Source organism: Eulemur rufifrons, chromosome 2, assembly GCF_041146395.1.
Source record: "Eulemur rufifrons isolate Redbay chromosome 2, OSU_ERuf_1, whole genome shotgun sequence".
NCBI classification, from domain to species: domain Eukaryota; kingdom Metazoa; phylum Chordata; class Mammalia; order Primates; family Lemuridae; genus Eulemur; species Eulemur rufifrons.
Genome location: NC_090984.1, coordinates 5,486,071 through 5,506,978, shown reverse-complemented (window position 1 = coordinate 5,506,978; position 20,908 = coordinate 5,486,071). Strand labels below are relative to the sequence as shown.

The following is a 20,908-nucleotide window of genomic DNA, read 5'->3' as shown; positions in this document are numbered from 1 at the left end:
ACCAGCTTTGTGACTGTGGGTAGTCACACAAATATTTTCCAGACTCTATTCCTCATTTGTAAAATGGAAATAACAATGGTGAATATAATTAAAGGGCTTAAAATAGGCTCAGTGACTTGTGTTGGCGAAGGGTGGTGGCCGCCATTCCTGCTGTAGGCTGCCTGCCCAGCCTAGGCACATAGTAGGTCTTGCAGTGAGCTGAGCCTCTCTGGCCACTCGGGGCTCTTTCTTCTGTATCTCCAGGACTGCCTGGTTTGTCATACTCCGGATTTGCCCCCAGACCCTGAAGAGCATGAACCTGCCAGCAGGTGAGGTCTTCCCAGCTGCAGCAGGAGGAGATTCAGGAGGGGGCACACCCCACCACCCGAGTAGGGGGCACAGGGACCAGCTGCCCAAATCCTCTGGCTGATTGAGCTGGACGGGGACAGAGGGAGGTTGGAGTCCCCCTAACATGCCGCCAGCGTCAGGACTGTCTTTTCCCGCCCTCCTGCTCGGCAGCTCTGCTAGGAGCCCCCCCTTCAGGCCCTCCCTCACCTGAGACCGCCCATGGAGCAATTCTGATCAGAATTCAGGGAGAGCCAAGCGTGGGGATTGCACTAGGTCTGTTGGGTGGAGCATCCTGGGTGTGGGAGGAGGAGGCAGGTGGTGATACAAGGGCCTCAAGACATTTCCCCTCTGGGGCACCACATTGACTGATGTTCCACTACTATAGGTGTCCCTGGATTCGTATGGCATTGTGCCCAATGAATGGGAGCAGAGTAGCTTGGCAGAGGGAAAGGTTGTAGGCTTGAGGGTCTGACAGACCTCAGTTCCTATGAGCTCTGCAACTTGGGCTAGAGACTCGCCCTCTCTGAACCTCAGTTTGCTCTTCTGTTAAATGGGCATCTTCCCTCTTCTGGAGGCCATTGCTTGGGTCTCTCCATCAATGTCCAGAGCTCTGCCAGAGAGTTGAGGGGAGCGGGGTGGAAATGCACCGTGCATTGTGATGCAGGTGAGCATCTGACACAAAGAAGGCACCCTTTCTGTAGAGTACCTGGCACACAGTGGGCTTACTTTATGTAGAGCAGCCGGCACACATAGTAGGCATGTTTTATGTAAAGCACCTGGCACACAGCAGACAGGATTTATGTAGCGTCCTTGGCACACAGTGGGTGCACTTTATGTGGGTCACAAGACACAGAGTAGACATGTCCTACGTAGAGCATCCGACACAGTAGGCATGCTTTACATAGACCATCCGGCACACAGTAGGTACATGTTATATAAAGTACTGTGCTCAGAGTAAATTTGCTTTCTGTAGAGTACCCGGCATACAGTGGATGCACTTTATGTAGAGCACACAGTGGGTGCACTTTACGTAGAACACACAGTGGGTGCACTTTACATAGAGCACACAGTAGAAGGACTTCACAGTCTCTTGCACAGAGCAGAGCCCTGGCCCACAGTAGCTCAAGGGCCACTTGCCAGCATTCCCTTCACTTTCTCTTTTTGGGGCTCCCAACTCTGTAGACCCATCCTGTCTCCCAACTAGGACCTCATCTGATATCCCATTTCCCAGATGGGAAGACTGAGCCCCGGACGGCTGCCACTGTCCAAACTCAGAGCAAGGGCAGGGCAGCACGAGGACTCCACTCAGGGTCCCCTGGCTCTGCCCTCACTGCGTGGACCCCGTGTGCTCACGGCCCCTCTCAGCCTCAACCCCAGTTCCTCCCCTCTATCCTTGGACACTGAGCCCAGCCTCTAGGTTTGCCCTTGCAGGTGGGCTCTTTTTTTTTTTTAAAAGACAGGGTCTCTCTCTGCAGTGCAGGCTGGAGTGCAGTGGCATCAGTCTAGCTCACTGCAACTTCAAACTCCTGGGCTCAAACGATCCTCCTGCCACAGTGTCCCAAGTAGCTGGGACTACAGGGGTGAGCCACAGTGTTCAGCTAATGTTTTCTATTTTTAGTAGAGACAGAATCTCACTCTCGCTCAGGCTGATCTCCGACTCCTGACCTCAAATGATCCTCCTGCCTCGGCTTCCCAAAGTGCTACAATTACAGGCATGAGCCACCACGACCGGCCAGCAGCTGGGCTCTTTATCCCTAGACTCTGACTGGAATAATCGCAAACTGGATTGTTTGTTTCTGTTCCTAGCAGTCATGGCTCAGCCCAGGGCCTGGGCTGCCTCCAGGAGGGATTTGAACTCCTGCCAGACTGCGCAGTCTGGGCCCCTGGGCTTTCATCTCTAAGCCTCCTAATCAGCACCGAGAAATGGCGCATGTTCTCCTCTAGGCCCTCACTGGGACAGGAGCTCAGGAGATGATCGGGACAAGGGTTGGCCTGGCCCTGATCGCCTGGCACCTGAATTCTCTAGTTCATGCTTTTGTCTGCCACACCCTGGTGTGTAAACCTGGAGGCTCTGAGTCACCTTTGATCGCCCCTGACTCACCCCCACACCTCAGTGGGGGAGGTGCTGTGTCCTCCCGAGCTGATTCCTCTGCACACAGCTGCTTCCCCCGCGCCATGTATTGGACACCTGCCCTGGCATGGCCCAGCCCAGCCCGGCTGCAGCCGCCATTATCAGGGCCCAGGGGCAAAGACCGCCCAGCAGGGGGACGAGGAGGTTGTGTGGACAAGCTGTTCCTGAGAGAAGGTGCCAGGATGGGGGTGGTGGCCCTGGGGGGGTCCTGGCCCGGGATGGGGAGGGGCTGCCCAAGCTGGGGCGGCTCCAGGGATGTGGCCCTGGGAATGGTGGTTTCCTGGAAACCGAGCCCCCGGCAGTCTCCCTGTGATTCAGGCTGGGGCTTTCTGACTGTCATCAGCCTCTCTCTCTTCCTCTTCCCCCTCCTCTTCCTCCTCCCCCTCCTCCTCTTCATATTCTTCCTTTTCTTCACCTCTCATCTGCCTCTTCCCCTGGGGTCCCTGGGTCTCCCTCCTTGCTCTCAGCCCCTGCGTCCCCATCTGTGATCCCTCCCGCCCCTGCCCCTCTGCACTGGCCCTGGAGCCCCCTTCCCTCCCCTGGGCCTCAGGAACTCCCCCTGCACCCGTCTGCCCTGCAGGATGCCACAGCTGAGCCTGTCCTGGCTGGGCCTGGGGCCGGTGGCCACCTCCCCGTGGCTGCTGCTGCTGCTGGTCGGGGCCTCCTGGCTCCTGGCCCGTGTCCTGGCCTGGACCTACGCCTTCTATGGCACCTGCAGCCGCCTCCGCTGTTTCCTGCAGCCCCCGACACGGAGCTGGTTCTGGGGTCACCTGGGCCTGGTGAGTGTGGCAGCAGGACAGGACTGGGGTGTCAGGGTGGGTGGACGTCCCCAGGGCCGGGAAGGGGCTCAGGGAGCCAGGGGTGGAGGTGGGCTGGGGGCTGGGACGGCAGAGAAGCGAGGGCGGCGGCTCACTCACTCTTCTGCTCACTGCCTCACTGCTCTGCTGTGCCGTCCCAGGCCTCTGTCCCCTCCTTGTCCTCCCAGCCCAGCCTGCTCAGCATCCTTTTCCTGCCTGTCTTCCCACACTGGTGCACCGTAAGGGCTCCCGGGGAGGGTTGCACAGAGCGGGGACCCCCGGTGTCCCCAATTCTCCACTGCGGGACTTGAGGCCTCCTGAGGGGCACCATCCGGGGTCTGCTCCCTGCCTGGCCCATGTCCTGTGTCTGCCCCTCTCTGGGCTGTGACTCCCCCACCCCCCAAACACACAGGGGCACCGCTGGCCCAGAAGACAGGTGGGGACAGTGTGCCACCCCTGCCCTTCCTGGGCAGCTTCCTCTTACCTGCTCTTCCCCACTGAGATGTCCCCACGGGCCCTGCTGTGCAGCCTGCATGAAAGCTGGCCCCTCCCTTCCCCTCTCAGGAGCCTTCCCTAACCCCCTCCCACACCTTGGCCTCTGACTTGGACCTGCTCTGTCCTTTGGGGGACTTGGCCCCAGTCTGTTCATTTGTGATGGCAGGGCCATGGGCGTGTCCTTAGGCTCAGTGGGAGGGCGCACAGCACACACCATGCACAGAGATTGACGGACAGAGATGCTCACAGGTGGGAGCCACTGTCGTGATGGACAGTGAGAGCTCCCGTCTGCTCCCCGAGGTCAGCTGAGGCTGGAAGGTCCCGAGGGTGCAGACCCTTCTCCAGAGGAGGAACTGAAGCCCGCGTGCACCAGCCAGGACATGAAGGCATGTGGAAACCTGCCTTAGGGACACGTCCTGAGGTCACACTGCTGCCCACAGCCCCCTCGGTGGGGACATCGCCATATGGCTGCCCCCAGGCCAGAACCACTCCCAGGACAAGAAAACCCTTCCTCTGCCCCTGTGTGGGCAGACAGCGTGTCCTCTCCCTCTGCCCTGGGGGGCACCTGTGGCGTTTGGAGAAGCCCCAGGAGAGAAGGAGCAGGAGGAAGCAGAGATTCCCTCCATCTGGGCAGGATCCAGACATGCCGTTCACTGCAGAGGCTGTGCCACCTCCAGAGGCTGCATGGGGGACCTGCGGTGGCCACTCCTGGGGACGTGGATTAGTCAGTGTTCTGCAGAGACACAGAATCGCAGGGCACACAGATCTGGGTGTAGGTCTAGACAGACAAGAGGGGATTTACTATGAGAACTGGCTCACGTGACTGTGGAGGCTGAGAGGCCCCACCCTGTGCCGTCTGCAGGCTGGAGACCCAGGGCGCTGAGCTGTCATTCAGTCCGCGTCCAGAGGCCTGAGCAGCTGCAGTTCTGATGTCCACGGGCAGAGAAGGCGGATGTCCCAGCTCCGGAAGACAGAGCCAAGTCCCCTCCTCCGCCTTTTTGTTCTCTCTGAGCCCTCAGTGGGTTGGATGGTGCCGCCTGCACTGGGGAGGGCGGATCTTCCTTCCTCAGTTTACCCATTCCACTCCTCATCCCTTCTGCAAACACCCTCGCTGACACACGCAGAAATTGTATTTACCAGCTATCTGGGCATCCCTTAGCCCAGTCACGTTGGCATCTAAATTTAACCATTACAGGTGACAACTCTGCCTTGCTTGCAGGTCACCCCCACAGAGGAGGGTTTGAGGGACGTGACTCAGCTGGTGGCCACCTACCCCCAGGGCTTTAAGTTCTGGCTGGGCCCCATCCTCCCCGGCATCACTTTGTGCCACCCCGACATCATCCGACCTGTCCTGAACGCCTCAGGTACCATGCGGAGCTAGTGGTGGTGGGCGCCGTGGCACATCCAAGGGCTTCCAGCCCCTTGTCCCCCAAGTTCCTCTGTGGCCCCTGCAAGACCCCAGCCCCTCCTTCCCTCTTCTCCCTCAGGCACCTTCCTCTCCCCTTCCTGTACTCACCCACCCACACCTCAGTGTCTCCTCCCTGCACTGCCGTCTGCTCCCTGCCCTGGTGTCCTGGGCACCACTGGGGCCCCAGGAGGCCTCTCAGTTCAAGGCCTTGTCCTGGGGGAACTCCCCAACTTCGTGTGGTCAGGAATGGACCAGAGGAAGATGAACTCTGACAGCTCAGTGAGAACTAAGTTTCTGCTAGTGCAGGCAGGAAGGCTTCCTGTAGGAGGAGTTGCTGGAGCTGGGTCTGGATTGATGAGGAGGAATTTTTTAAGTGGAGGAAGAGTGATGCCGTGGGCACCATTAGTATTGCAGGCTCCCTGCCAGGCCTGGTGCCAGCCTTGCATGTGCCCAAGCCCAGGACAACAAGGAGAGCTGGCCGCTGGTGCAGGACCTGGGCTGCTTGCATGAGTGCCACCCCTGTGGGTCAGCTCTTCTGCCCCACCCGGTGGCTCGTCTGCCCTGAGTTCACTGCTCTGCTGCTGCAGGCCCCAGGAATCTCCAAGGAGACCCCACTGCAGCCTGGTGCCCTTCCCTCGCTCTCTGCCCTCCCTTCCTTGGACAGCCGAGGCTGAGCCGGGAAACCGGCAGCATCCCACAGGGACTATGGCTCTGACGCTAAAATGCTGAGTGACTCGGGGCAGGTCCCTGGGTCTCTCTCTGGCTTCTGACGTCTCTTTCAGTTGTGAGTGATGGAAACGCAACCTCATGTGGTGTCAGCAAAGAAAAATCTATTGACCATAAAGTCCGGAGAGGGCGGCTGTCAGGGCGTCCGCATCTTCCACCCCCCGCACCAAGCCCGTGCTCTTCGCTCAGACAGACCTTGCACTGGCCGCAGCTCGCCCACTGCTGGGGTCTCTCTGCTGCTCCAGCTGGCCCTGGGACCCGAGTGCAGACAGGAGGGGCTGTGGTGGAGATGCCACTGCCTCTGTCTCCCCTGGACTGACCTGTCTGACCTCTGACCTCTGGTCCTGTCTGCCGTAGTCTGGGTACGTCTGTGTGACGTCTGCTGTATGGACACATCTTGTCACGTGTATATTTACGCCTGGGGCCAGGTGGGACCTGGTACATGTTACACCTGCTTACACCTGGTTTACACCTGGAATCATGGAGATCACCACGTCTGGGGCTCAGCTGTAGCCAAGGTCACTTGGAACATGTTGGGGCCTATCTGGTTCTTGTCTGAAATGTTATTTGAGACGTTCCTTTTCTCCTGTTTGTCACATAGGGGCCATATTTGGGGCTGGTCTGAGGGCCGGGTCCCAGGGTCCCTGTGTGGACCGAGACAGGCCTTAAGTACATTCAGGTCATCACACCTGGGGCACGGTCTGGGTCACACCCGGTCCACACCTGGGATATTAAAAAGATTCTATTAATATTTAAATCCTATCTGGGGTCCAACCATGGGGCATGCTGAGCTCATGTCAGACCATTTCGGGTCAAATTCAGACCATGTTGTGTCATTTAGGGTTTGTCATGTGTGCTGTGGCTGTGTCGGGACCTGTTGACACATCGGGGTCAGGTCACACGTCTGAGATCCCTGTCAGGAGACGTCAGAGAGTTCTGGGGCAGACAGGGTGTCCTAGGTTCTTAGGAAGGTGTTTTGTAGGGTGTTGAGCTATGTTCGGGTCCTGCAGACATGTTGAACCATGTAGGAGCCATGTCAAGGCATGATGGGGTGCGCTGTGCCGTGTTAGGCTGTGTGTTGCTCTAGTGTCTGCTGCAGCCTGGTCTGGGGATCCCTCCCTTCCCCCATCCCCTCTGCTCTGTCCGCCCTTGGCCCCTTCCTGCTGTGCTGGGCTTGGAGGGGGAAGTGCAAGCCCCTCCACCCCCATCTCAAGCCCCTCCCCTCCCCCTCCATGTCCCTGATTGTCCTCATTCATGTCAGCCACCATTGCACTGAAGGACAACGTTTTCTCCAGGTTCATGAAGCCCTGGCTGGGTGAGTAACTTCAGGTGAATGGGACTGGGGACAGCCTTGTGGGGCCAGGAGAAGGTGCTGCCTTTGCTCACTGCCCTTGGCTGCCCTACTAGGGGAGGGGCTCCTGCTGAGCGGTGGTGACAAGTGGAGCCGCCACCGTCGCATGCTGACGCCCGCCTTCCATTTCAACATCCTGAAGCCCTACGTGAAGATTTTCAATGACAGCGTGAACATAATGCACGTAAGTCCCTTGACCCTGGGGTCCTGGCCAGAGCCTTGGGGTAGAGGGACCACAGACAGGTCTGATCTGGAGTTTTGGCTCTGCTGGGAGGCTTAGGGTCATTGCTCTTCCTCTCTGGGCCTTGGCTTCCTCATCTGTAAAATGGGAATAATAATCCCTACTTAAAAGGCGGTCAAGATGATGTAACGGAGTCCTGTCCCTGGCACATAGTAGGTGCTCAGACAGTGTCGGTTTCTATGTTTCTCTCACAGAATTCCTGTGAGCTCAAAAGAGAAATGAGGAAGATTACATAGCAGCTACTGCTGCACACAAACCACTTCCAAACTCATTGGTTTAATCAACGTGGTTATGATTGCTAACAAGTCTACAGGATAGTGGGCTGGTTCTTGTGGATGTGGAAGGGGTCACTCGGGGTGTGTGATCAGCTGCGCGGGTCAGGTGGCAGCTTTGCTGATCCTGGCTCCGTCTCTCACCTGTGTGGGGCTTGGCCGGCGTCAGGCTGATCTAGGATGGCCTCAGCTGGGACAGCTGGACTTTCCTCATGCGAGTCTCTCCCTCCAGAAGGGATCCCAGGGTTGTTCACATGGCAGGGACAGGGCTCCAAGGAGTGAGAGGAGGCTGCAATGCCTCTTGGAGCTTGTTAGAATTATTAGGTCCATTTTCTGCACATCATGTTGGCCAAAAAAAAAAGTCAAAGGTCCAGCACAAAATCAAAGGGTGGTGGGTAAAATAGGCTTCATCTCTTAATGGAAGTTGCTGAAAAATCACACTGAAAACGGTGTAGGCAGAGGGAGAAGTGGAAAATTGGGGTTACAGATTTTTGTATGTATTTTGTATTTTTATTTCAGATTACTACAGGGGTACAAACATTTTGGTTAGAAAAATTGCTTTAGTAACATCTGAGTCAAAGTTGTAAGTGTGTCCATCACCCAGATAGCGTGCACTGTACCCGTTGGGTGTGGACTTACCCATCACCCGCTGCCCCCTTCCACCCACTGGATTTCTGAATCTGATGAATATTATTTCCATACGTGCACATAAGTGTTGATCGATTAGTTCCAATTTAATGGTGAGTACATGTGGTGTTTGCTTTTCCATTCTTCTGATAATTCACTTAGAAGAATGGTTTCCAGGTGGGATATGGATTTTTTGAACTGCCTAGGGTTTTCTTCCTTACTTGCAAGGTTATAAGTTAGCGTGTTACTGTTCCATGGATTTTGCCACAAGACATGAGACTCCAGGGTCAGAGACAAAGGGCAGTTGACTACTCACGGCACAATAGCACGTGCTTCCTCTTGGTTTGCCTCTTTTTTCCAAGCCACCCAAATCCCTTGTGGGGGACACAGGAGGGATTCTATCGATGCCTGTTCCCGGAGTCTATTGCATTACAGGGAAGGGGCACTAGGCTTAGGGAACCTGATTTTATAGCAAACAGGAGTAAGCCTAAAATGTGTCTGGGGGAATTATTACCTTATCCCTCAAGGTTCTTCTCTGCAATCACAAGGTTGAGAAATGACCCAGGTTAAGAACATCGGGGCCTTGCATTCTTGGCGTCCCCAGCAAGGATGCTCAGGGCCCACGGAAGACTACTTCTACCAACACAGGGATATTTTTGCAGTCAATTTATAATAATAAAGATGAGGAAAACCAATATTTTTGAGCACTCACTATGTGACAGAAATGATTCCTTGTGCCGATTTGCCAATTCCATGATATAAATTGTACGATTTAATTTTAATGCTCCTGTGAGTTAGCATTTCTTTTCACCCTATTACAGATGAGGAAACTGATGGCCAGAAAGATTAGAGAGCTTGCCCAAGTCTACCCATGTAGTAAGTCCTGGGGTGGTGGAGCAGGGATTCTAACCTCATTTATCTGGCACCAAATCAGGACATCTTAACTGTTACTGACGATTTGACAGGTGGGACCTAAGGGCAGGCACTGAGCTGCCCAAGGGCACACAGAGCACAGGATGCAGAGCTGAAACGTGAACTCGGGTCTCTTGTTCCCAGCCATGGGATCTTCATCTGCTAATAGTAAAAGCTTCTGCTTTCACCCAAGCCAGGTCCTCCCTGGAGATGGGTACCTGGGGCAGAGGACCAAGAGGCTGGTTCTGAATGTGTCCATCCTGATGTTCAGGGTTGGGGAGGGGCTCCAAAGAGCCAAGGCCCAGCCCCAGCTCTGTGACCTTCTCTGCAGGCCAAGTGGCAGCGCCTGGCCTCAGAGGGCAGTGCCCGTCTGGACATGTTTGAGCATATCAGCCTCATGACCTTGGACAGTCTGCAGAAATGCATCTTCAGCTTTGACAGCAATTGTCAGGAGTGAGTCCTTGCCCAGGGCGTGGGATCTTGAGCTGTGGACCCAAGGGGGTAAGTAGGGGAGGGAGGACTGAGGACAACAACCACAAGAGCCGTTCTGGAGCAGGTACGTCACAGCTGGGCTGTGAAGGGCCGGAAAGAATAGGTAGAAATGTTCGAGTGAAGGCAGGGAGGCTAGGATGAGTAGAGCATGTGCAGCACACAGTAGAGGTGACTTTGTGTGCAGGAGGCTAGGGTGGGGGCTGGGCCAAGACCAGGTGGAATCTGATAACATCTGAGCTGTGTGCACGGTTTTGGGAAAGAGAAGGTGCAGGCCTGGATACTGGGCAGGAGACAGAGTAGAGGAGGGGCATGATGCCAAGCTATGCTCTGGCTGCCTAGTGGCACCCGGGCAGCTGACAGAGGTGGATGCAGGCAGAGAAGAGGGTTTGGAGAGTCAAGTCTCATGGCTGATGCCGTCTGTGTATCTGTGGGTCCATCTGTTTCTGGAGACTCCGTTTCCTGATGGGAGGTAGATCCTGGCTGCTGGTGGGAAATGCTCCTGGGTTTCAGGTGTGTTAAGTTATTTCCTCCGCATTCCCTGATCCTGCAGGAAGCCCAGTGAATATATTGCCACCATCCTGCAGCTCAGCGCCCTCATAGAAAAAAGGAGCCAGAACATCCTCTTGTACGTGGACTTCCTGTACTATCTCACCTGCGATGGGCAGCGCTTCCGCAAGGCCTGCCGCCTGGTGCACGACTTCACAGATGCCGTCATCCAGGAGCGACGCCGCACCCTCCCCAATCAGGATGTTGATGACTTCCTCAAGGCCAAAGCCAAGACCAAGACTTTGGACTTCATCGATGTTCTCCTGCTGAGCAAGGTGGGCTTCCTGGGATCTGAACTCCAGAGATAGAATGGGGAGCTTCATGTCAAATGTCAAATCCAAGAACTTGGACTTGATCCAGTGGACACTGGGGAGCATGGAAATTATTTGAGTCAAGAAGGGACCCATTCCCTAATTCCTGCTAGGGCAATTAAAAGTTTTCACCTGTAAGTGCACCAGAATTTGCACCACAGTAGAGGGGCCCGCACATTATGAACCTTGGAGCTCATAGAGAACAGCTGGCACATCTGTGCCTTCATCCTTCCAGAGACAGAGAGAGAGAGACCTTTGTTCTGGAGTATAAACTACTCCCCAGTGAGAAGGCAATGAGTATGGGTTTATAAGCCAAATGCCTTCAGGGGAGATAGCATTCTCTGTGTTTACTACCCTTGAATGTGAGCAAATATCTTTGGAGCAACACTTAATTTCTAAGCTCCAAGGCAAATTGTCCTTTAAACATCCTGAAACCTAGGATGCCAGCAACTTTTTCCCCAAAAATCCTCATTATACAGAAACATGAAAATGTTCATGGATCACTGATTCCTTCCACCAGGGATAAAAGAGGAGGCCAGGCAGTAATGGAGGAAGCCCATCAGGCGAGGGCTCTGGCAATGGTGTCCAGGGAGATCTAGGAGTGCAGGGTGGGTTTAGGTTTCTGGAAGGAGAATGCATCTTCAGAAATTGTCTCATGTTAGACCCAGGAGTCTCAGAGCTAGTATGATTTGGGTGGTTTTGTTTTTTCCCCAGGATGAAGATGGAAAGCAGTTGTCAGATGAGGACATAAGAGCGGAGGCTGATACCTTCATGTTTGGTGGTGAGAGTCCCAGTGTGGGGACATGGGTCTCTCCATCCCAGGGATGCAGTGGGTGGACCCTGATCACTCCATCCCTCCCATCCTCCCTGAGGGCCTCCATGCAAGGGCGCTGTCCACCCCTCTGGTGCTGAAGCAGCTCAGAGACCCAGGTCAACCTTCTTGCCACTCAGGCCATGACACCACGGCCAGTGGTCTCTCCTGGGTCCTGTACAACCTTGCAAGGCACCCAGAATACCAGGAGCGCTGCCGGCAGGAGGTGCGAGAGCTGCTGAGGGACCGCGAGCCTACAGAGATTGAATGGTGAGTGCAGGTCCTCATGGCCTGTTCCTGAGCCCCTCATCAGCTCTGCTGGCAGGTGGGGAGGAGAAAAGTTGTATTTATTGATTCTACCAGTATTTCTTAGTGGTAATAGGAAAGATCCAGAGACAGGACTTGGGACCCAGTTGGCTATCAGGGGAAAGATTGCAGGTTTTGGGGACAGAAAGACTGGGGTTGCTGAGAGAATTGGTAACGATGTATGAGAGCTCATGACGCCACTTAGCACATGTTCATTAACGAACTTCGTCTCCACTCCCATTCTTTTCTCCATGAAACACCATTCCTTTAAACAGCTTCACTCACTGAGTGTTTGCTCCTCTGTGCCCTAATTCCTACCCGACTGTCCAGGCCAGGGATTCCCAAAGGAGACCCAGAGGTAAAAGTCACCCACCTCCTGTCCAGAACACCTGTGTCACTCGTCCACCCAGCCTCCATGTAGCAAACACTCCCGCGCTACCTTCCCACCCCAGTTCTGTGCCCAGCACTTTTTTGTGCTCTGGAGACCTGGGAAGGACCCAGCCTTTGAGGTTCTCCCAGTCTGCTGGGGGAACAGTCCCACATGAGGACACTCCCAGCCCACAGGAGCATGAATAGAGTTGAGAGTAAGAGAAACAGGACTGGGGGTTAAAAAATTGTCTCAGCTGAGTCCCTGAATGATGGTCAGTAGATATTTGGGTGCAACTGGGAAACAGTGCTCAAGGTCAAGGAGACAGGCTGGGCAAAGGTGTGAGGAGAGACGAGACAGAGACAGAGGGAGAGAGGAGTTTTAGTGGTCAACTTTACCCCAAGGGTAATGGGGAGCCAGGGGTGATGGTTGAGCAGGGGAGGGAGAGGTCAGATCTGGGTACCAGAAAGATCTTTCTAGGGCTAGTGTGGACAGGAGATTGGAGGGGACACGCTGTGGATGAGGGTTCAGGGGGGAAGTTCTGAGGTCTGAACCAGGCCAGGATGGGGGCATACAATGGAAGCATTGGGCTAGACAGGTGTTTGGAGGTGGTGTCCTCCCCTCCAAGGCTTTGCTCAGCACAGCATTTTCTGTGAGGCAAAGAAACATTTTCGTGCATTTAAAACCAGGATTTCAGGAAAAATTATTCACTTGGTAAAAAATATAAGTGTCCAGAAGAGTTTATGATAGAAATATGCTTACTTCTTAAGCCGCACCCTAGTAGTGACTATGGCCAATGGTTTCCTGTGTGTCCTTCCAGAAAATGGCTAACCTGATGCCCACATTTATGTGAACACACACTCTCCTCTTCTGTACAAATGGGAGTATCTAAGACCGACACAGGTCTGCCCATTAACAATATACTGTGAGGTTGTTTCTTTTTCTCAAAATAATGAGCTTTGGAAAATTAGTTGATTTTTAAATTTTTTTTTTATTTTATTTGACACATTTTGGTTTTATATATTTATGTACTATAATGTGATATTATGATATATGTGTACAATATGGAAGAATAGAATTCAGCTAATGAACGTATCTGTCCACTCATATACTTTTCATTCTTGTGGTGGGAACATTTGAAATGTACTCTCTTAGCAATTTTGAAAAACACAATACATTATTGTTAACTATCATCATCATGCTATGCAGTAGATCTCAAAAATGTATTCCTCCCATCTTACTGAAACTTGTACCCTTTCATCAACATCTTCCCGTTCCTTTCCTCTCTCCCTCCTCTGGTAACAACCATTCTCTTCTCTGTTTCTATGGTATCTATGTTATCTATTTTAGGTCGCACAGGTAAGTGAGATCACATGGTATTTGTCTCCTCATGCCTGGTTTATTTCACTTGGCATAATGGCCTCCAGGTTGACCCATGGCGTCACAAATGATAGAATTTCTTTCGTTTTGAATGCTGAGTAGCATTCCACTTTGTATATATGTCACATGAAAAATGAGCTTTGAATTACAAAAACAAATGAGAACAAGTTCTTCTTGTACTAAATGAGACATTACAAAGAAGACTAGGGTTATTGTTGACATTCCTCCCACCGCCCTGAATCTCCTCCCTTTCTCCCCAGGGGTGTCTAGAGATATCAATTCATCATCTATCTGTTTATCTATCCATCTACCTAGCTATAAGTCATCTCCTTATATATTCATATAGTTTCTACCTTTTGATATGTGTGTGTGTGTGTGTGTGTGTGTGCAACTTGGTTTTATCCCCTCAACAGTGTGTCTTATGGCTATTTTTTGCTGAAGCTGCGTAACATTCCATATTTTATTCAGCTCACCCTCACGTTGAAGACTCCTAAGTAAATATTTGCATTTATAATAGGTATCACCAATAAGCTTCCCAGTCCCTGTACTGATTTACCTCCTAGTCTGCAGTGCAATAGAACTCCTGATCCTCGTTTCTTCCTTTGGTGTAGCTGTATAATAGTCTATTTTGCAGATGTACCATGATTTATCTAAACATCTTCCCACTGATGTATACTTGCATTGTTTCTAGCCTTTTGCTAAATTAAACATGGTGCAGTCAGCATGTGTGTACAGTGACCACTGCATAAAGTGGGAGCACCTCTGAAGAAAAGATTCCAAGATGTGCAATTGGTGAATCAAAGACCACTGTAATGCACAATTTTAATGATTGCAAAGCCATTCCTATTACCTGAGTTTGATGGCACCAGCTTTGCCATAACTTCAACAATACTATTTTTGTATTTATTTTAAATCTTTGTCAATCTTTATATTTCTTCTTTAAATGGACATTCCTTTAAATAACAATGAGATTGACCATCCCTTGCACGTGTTGATAAGTCATTTGTTTTCACTGTACAGAAGTGGTCATCTTACATGTTTTGCTCTTTTTCTTTGGGTTCATTTCTTTTTCATATTTACTTATAGGCATGTGTATCAGAATTAATCTTTTTTCTGTCTTGTGTTGCAAAAGATTGCCTTTTGATTTGGAGGGGTATTTTGGTTAATTTTTATAAAACCAAATTTGTCTACATTTTACTTTACAAACAGACTACCCATCCATTTCCTAGGGAGCTGTGGGACTTCTTTTACCAGATGCGAAGTTTTCACTTATTTACGCGGCTGTCTCTCTCTGTTCCATGGGTCCATTCTGCTGTTTTTGCAGCAGTGCCACACTTTTTATTACTGTGACTTTATAATAGGTCTTACTCTCTGGTAGAATAACTTCCCCCTCTTTAATATTTTATTTTCAAATTGACCTACCTCTTCATGATCTTTATTCTTCCAGAAAAATTTTACAGTAAGTTTATCAAGTTCTAAAAAGTCAGATAGACTTTAATCTGACTTGAATATATATATTTCATTGGTTGAGTTCAATACATGATTGATTTGTGGGAAACATAACTTCATAATATTGACACATCCTCTCTCATAGTATGAAATGGATATTCACCTATTCAAATAATCTTTAGTCTTTTAACAGATTTTAAAATATTTGCTTAGAGATCTTATGCATGTTTGTTAAACCAACCCTTGGACACTTTTGTTGCTATAGTGAAGTGTATCTTTTAATTGGATTGAAGAAAACTTATCAGTTTATCTGGAATATAGAGATTTCATGTTTCTTAAGCTTAATCCAGGTATTTTATATTAATGTTATTAGCATCTTTTCTTGTATTATCTTTTCCAACTGTTTGTTATTTCTACATAAAGAAACTAATGATTTAGGCATATAGATTTTGCACCCAATTAACATAGTAAATACTAAAAATGGTGTCTAGTATCAACAGGAAAAATATGGGTCATTTAATAAAAGCACTTGGAAAACTGGGAAGCTATCTGGAAATGTCCACATAAGTCACATATTTAATATTTTTTTTAAAGGAAGAGTCTTAAAAGCTCTAATTGAAACCATGGGGAATTTATTTCATAGCTCCTGAGTAGAAATAACCCTATTTTGACACAAGTCCTAGGAGATAGACAAGAAGAGAATGATATAATGTTGAATAAGAAAAGATACACAGTAGTATGTATAGTACCATAGCATGATAACTACAGTATAGTTATATAGCATGCTACTGTATAATTTCTTAAAGATGCTTAAAAAGTAGCTTTGGATGGACACATTAAAAATTAATAACCCAGGGAACCTGTGAGGTGGTATTGGGCCATACAGGTGGCTGAGGTTATATAGAGTTTTCAAATTTTGAGCCACTTAAGTGTATCAGGTCCTAACATTTTAAATAGGCACTGGAAAAGAAGTGGGCAAAGAATTCAGCCCACTTACTGGATCTTCAATGTTTATAAAAGTTATCCAATGGAATCGCTTGTGTTTTCTAAATATAAAATCACTACCTGCCAAAATGATACATTTACCCCAACATTTCAAATTGTTATGCTACTTTTTTCTTGTCTAATTGCATTTGCTAGTATCTCTAGTACATTCATAAATAAGAGCAAAACATTGGACCTGTGTATTTTGTTTCTTATTCATTTGTATTACACTTTTGCTTTCTTGCCATAAAAAAATATTTTTCTGCAAATTTGTTAACTTTTTACAGTTGGCTTTTGGATGCTGTGTTTTCCTCAGAACTATCTGTTAAAAATACCTGGCTAAATTTCCTATGGTACTTTTCTAATTCTCTGCTCTTCTAATTTTTTCTGCTTTTATAATTCTCAAATATTCAGTTCCCGTGGAGCTTAATTTCTTATAAGGAGAAAAGTTCTCATTGGGAAACACAGCACCTGGAGGATTCTGTTTCTCTCTTTGCTCCCTGGATAATTGTTGGGTTGGGGGGGGGGGTGTTTCCTTAGGGACGACCTGGCACAGCTACCCTTCCTGACCATGTGCATTAAGGAGAGCCTGCGCCTGCATCCTCCAGCCCCAATGATCTCCCGATGCTGCACCCAGGACATTGTGCTCCCAGATGGCCGGGTCATCCCCAAAGGCACCCACAATGGCGGGGGTGGGGGGGTGGGGGAAGGAGGCTCCTGGGGCAGAAGAGGGGCCCATCAGGCAGTGGGACCTTGTCCTGACTGCTCCCTCCTCTCGTCCAGGTGTCATCTGCATCATCAGTATTTTTGGAACCCATCACAACCCAGCTGTGTGGCCAGACCCTGAGGTGCTGACTGCCCCTGTACCATTTTTGCCCATTCCGGGGGTCCTAGAGGAGGGGGCGGGGCTTCAACAGGGAAATCCGAGATCTCCTCTCTCCCCCACTACCAGACACTCTCATCTGTCTCTCCAAGGCTGGCTGTCCTGGGAGACCCACCCAGCAAGCCTGTCTCCCTCTCGCCCCCAGGTGTATGACCCCTCCCGCTTCGACCCAGAAAACGTCAAGCAGCGGTCACCTCTGGCTTTTATTCCCTTCTCTGCAGGGCCCAGGTAAGGGTGGTGTGTGTCCCAGGCAGGGACGCAGTGATGGGTGCGGGGCGTTTGGGCATGACCGTGAGAAAAGGTCGGGGAAGGGAAGTTGCAGATCGTTATAATTTCAGCTCTCCTTCCCTTCCCTCTCCCAAGGTTAAGGCCAAAGGTCCATAGAATGGGGTAGCTGTGAAGGTACCGTGGTGTGCCCAGCACTCCATTCCCCTTTTCTGCTGTTGTGAGTTGAGGGCTGCAGTCTGGGCCAGGCTCAGGGGTTATGCAAGCCCACACTGTGTGTGTGTGTGTGTGTGTGTGGTTGGGGGAGGGATCCCGGGTACACTTAGCTCCTCTCTCTGCTCCTCAAGCTGATCTGGGTGGGGGCAGGGGCCTCTCGGGCCAGGTTCCAGGTGCAGTGGGGCCAGGATGCTTGTCCTGGGCAAACTCAGAGTCCCCACCTCGGCCTCCAGGAACTGCATCGGGCAGACCTTCGCCATGACCGAGATGAAGGTGGTCCTGGCGCTCACTCTGCTGCGCTTCCGCCTCCTGCCTGACCACACGAAGCCGCGCAGGAAGCCAGAGCTGATCATGCGAGCCGAAGGCGGCCTTTGGCTGAGAGTGGAGCCACTGGAGGCGGACACACAGTGACCCCTCAACCCATCCACTTACCTTTGCAGATTTCTGGGAATCACACTGAGCTGCCACCTCTGCCTGAGCCTGGTCGACAGACGGCAGGGAGCCCTTGGGGACTGTGGGGATCCAGGGCGTGTGCCTGGGTGGGTTAGGGTAGGGCTGGTGGTTCTGAGCCCCAAAACGTGACTGCCTCTCTGGCTGACCACAAGGCCCTCAGGCGGATGCCAGGTTGTCTCAGAGCCCAAGTATGGACTTTCCCCTGTGGGCTACAGGGAGCCATGGGAGGTGTTTGAGAAGGAGAAGTACCTGAGTTGAGGACAGATGTAACAGGCAATATTGAGGCTCTCAGTCAGCGAGAAAAACAATAGGGGCAGATCTCTTAGTTTGGGCTGCAGGTGCACCCCCACAAGACAGAGCCCCCTAACCAGCCCAGAACACAGGGCCTACACCTTCCACACTGGCAGCCTCTCTGAGATTGTTGGTTCCCTTCCTGCTCTTGTCAACGTCCCACCCCTGTGTCTGCCCCTCCCAGGTGGTCCCATCCGTGACCCCTTCCCCTACCTTCAGGGAGCCCCTCCCTTTCCTCTTCTGGGCCCCTGATGCTGCCCGGGCAGCCTGGACAACACACACTGGCTGAGCCCACTCAGGAGCTCCTCCCCACCCTCTCACCTCTGGTTCCTCCTTCGTTCCCATCACAGGCCTCCCGGGCCCATCTTGGGGTGGGGTACGGGTCAGCGCCATCCCCTTTGAGTGCTGAGATTCAAAGCCAGACCAGTGGACACAAATACCAACCCCAAAAGCATGGGATCTGGAGCCTGACTGCATGGGCTCAAGTCTTGGCTCTGCTGTGTGACTGAGGCAAGTTAATGTCCCTCCTGTGCCTCCATTTCCTCAACCATATAATGAGGACAGCAACACTACCTAACTTGTGATTGTCCTGAGGACCAAATAAATACAAAGGACTCAGAACTGTGACTGGTGCACAGTTAATGCTCAATAAATGTGGCCTTATCACTGCCTCTCTCAGAAAGTCTGTTGAAGCATGCTGCCTTTCAAGGTAGTTGTTCCTGCCATGACTTTTAAGAGTGTGCCTTGCCTTACTGACATTTACAGGATATTCTATACAAAATCCACTGAACATATGTTCTTCTCTTCAGCTCAGGGGACATTCTCTAAGACTGACCATATCCTAGGACACAAAGCATGTCTTAAAAAATTTTAAAAAATGGAAATTATACCATGCATCTTCTCAGATCACAGTGGAATAAAAGTAGAAATCAACCCTAACAGAAATTCTCATTTCTACTCAAAGTCGTGGAAGCTAAACAAACTTCTCCTGAATGATCATTTCATAAATGAGGAAATCAAGACAGAAATCAAAAGATTCTTTTAACTAAATGACAAAGTAGACACAAGTTATCAAAACCTGTGGGATATAGCTAAAGCAGTCCTGAGAGGAAAGTTTATTTTCATAAATGCCTATATCAAAAAGACAGAAAATTTACAAATAGACAATCTAATGAATAGACTCAAAGAGCTGGAGAAAAAAGAACAGACAAACTCCAAACCCAGCAGAAGGAGAGAAATTAATAAGATCATATCAGAACTAAATGAAATGGACAACAGGAAAACTATATGGGAGACTAATAAAACAAAAAGTTGGTTCTTTGAAAAGAGAAACAAAATTGAAATGCCTTTGGTTAAACTAACTAAGACCAGAAAAGAAAAATCTCTCATCAGGAACATGAAAGGAGAAATTACAACTGATGCCACAGAGATACAAGATATCATCTATGAATTCTACAAAAACCTTTATGCACACAAATTGGAAAGTGTGGAGGAAATGGACAAATTTTTAGAAACACACAACCTCCCTAGGCTCAACCAGGAAGAAATAGAATTCCTGAACAGACCAATATCAAGAACTGAAATCAAAACAGCAATAACAAACCTCCCCAAAAAGAAAAGCCCAGGACTAGATGGTTTCACACCTGAATTTTACCACACCTATAAAGAACTGGTGCCTATCCTACAAAAGTTATTCCACAACATTGAGAAAGACGGAATCCTCCCCAACACATTTTATGAAACCAACATAACTCTAATACCAAAACCAGGAAAGGACGCAACAAAAATGGAAAACTACAGACCAATATCCCTTATGAATATACACGCAAAAATTCTCAATAAAATCCTAGCAAGTCAAATTCAGGTGCTTATCAAGAAAATAATACATCATGACCAAGTGGGCTTCATCCCAGAGATGCAGAGGTGGTTCAACATACTCAAATCTATAAATGTAATACGCCACATAAATAGAAGAAAAACAAAGATCATATGATCCTCTCAATAGACGCAGAAAAAGCATTTGACAAAATTTGACACCCTTTTATAAGAATGCTTAACAAAATAGGCTTAGACGGGGCCTACCTAAAAATGATACAAGCCATATATGACAAACCCACAGCCAACATCATACTGAATGGGGAAAAATTGAAAGCATTCCCACTTAGAACTGGAACCAGACAAGGTTGCCCACTGTCCCCATTGCTATTCAACATAGTTCTGGAAGTCCTTGTGAGAGCAATCAGGCAAGAGAGCAGAATCAAGGGTGTCCAAGTGGGGACAGAAGAGATCAAACACTCACTCTTTGCGGATTATGTGACATTATATCTAGAAAACCCCAAGGATTCAACCAAGAGACTCCTGGAACTGATAAATGAATTCAGTAGAGTCTCAGGATACAAAATCAATACACACAAATCAGAGGCATTCATATATGCCAATAATAGTCAAACTGAGAACCAAATCAAAGACTCAATACTCTTCACAACAGCAACAAAGAAAATAAAGTACCTAGGAATACATTTCACTAAGGAGGTAAAAGACCTTTACATGGAGAACTATGAAACACTGAGGAAGGAAATCACAGAGCACGTAAACAGGTGGAAAACCATACCATGCTCATGGATGGGAAGAATCAACATTGTTAAAATGTCTATACTACCCAAACTGATCTACAGATTCAATGCAATCCCTACTAAATTACCAACATCATTTTTCACAGATATAGAAAAAATAATTTTATGCTTTGTATGGAACCAGAAAAGACCCCATTTAACAAAAGCAATTTTAGGCAATAAGAAAAAAATGGGAGGTACTAATTTACTAGACTTCAAGCTACACCATAAGGCTGTGGTTATTAAAACAGCTTGGTATTGGCACAAGAACAGGGACATCGACCAGTGGAACAGA

General features: G+C 49.8%; 1 protein-coding gene across 2 annotated transcripts; it reads left to right on the top strand.

The window, feature by feature from the left end:
* Positions 1-2,525: 2,525 nt before the first annotated feature.
* On the top strand, positions 2,526-18,783 carry LOC138388410 (cytochrome P450 4F2-like). Of its 2 annotated transcripts, XM_069476575.1 has the most exons (14): positions 2,526-2,632; positions 3,039-3,237; positions 4,056-4,136; positions 4,970-5,114; positions 7,146-7,199; positions 7,292-7,419; positions 9,619-9,740; positions 10,330-10,600; positions 11,351-11,417; positions 11,588-11,717; positions 16,474-16,607; positions 16,717-16,781; positions 16,962-17,044; positions 17,491-18,783. In XM_069476575.1, exons 1-14 carry the CDS (start codon positions 2,526-2,528, stop codon positions 17,666-17,668), a joined length of 1,764 nt encoding a protein of 587 aa, XP_069332676.1. In that variant the 3' UTR covers positions 17,669-18,783. The 2 variants fall into 2 exon arrangements, with proteins under 2 accessions (XP_069332676.1, XP_069332684.1); XM_069476583.1 differs by lacking the exon at positions 4,056-4,136 and having other exon boundaries at positions 2,528-2,632; positions 17,491-18,781.
* Positions 18,784-20,908: the final 2,125 nt, after the last annotated feature.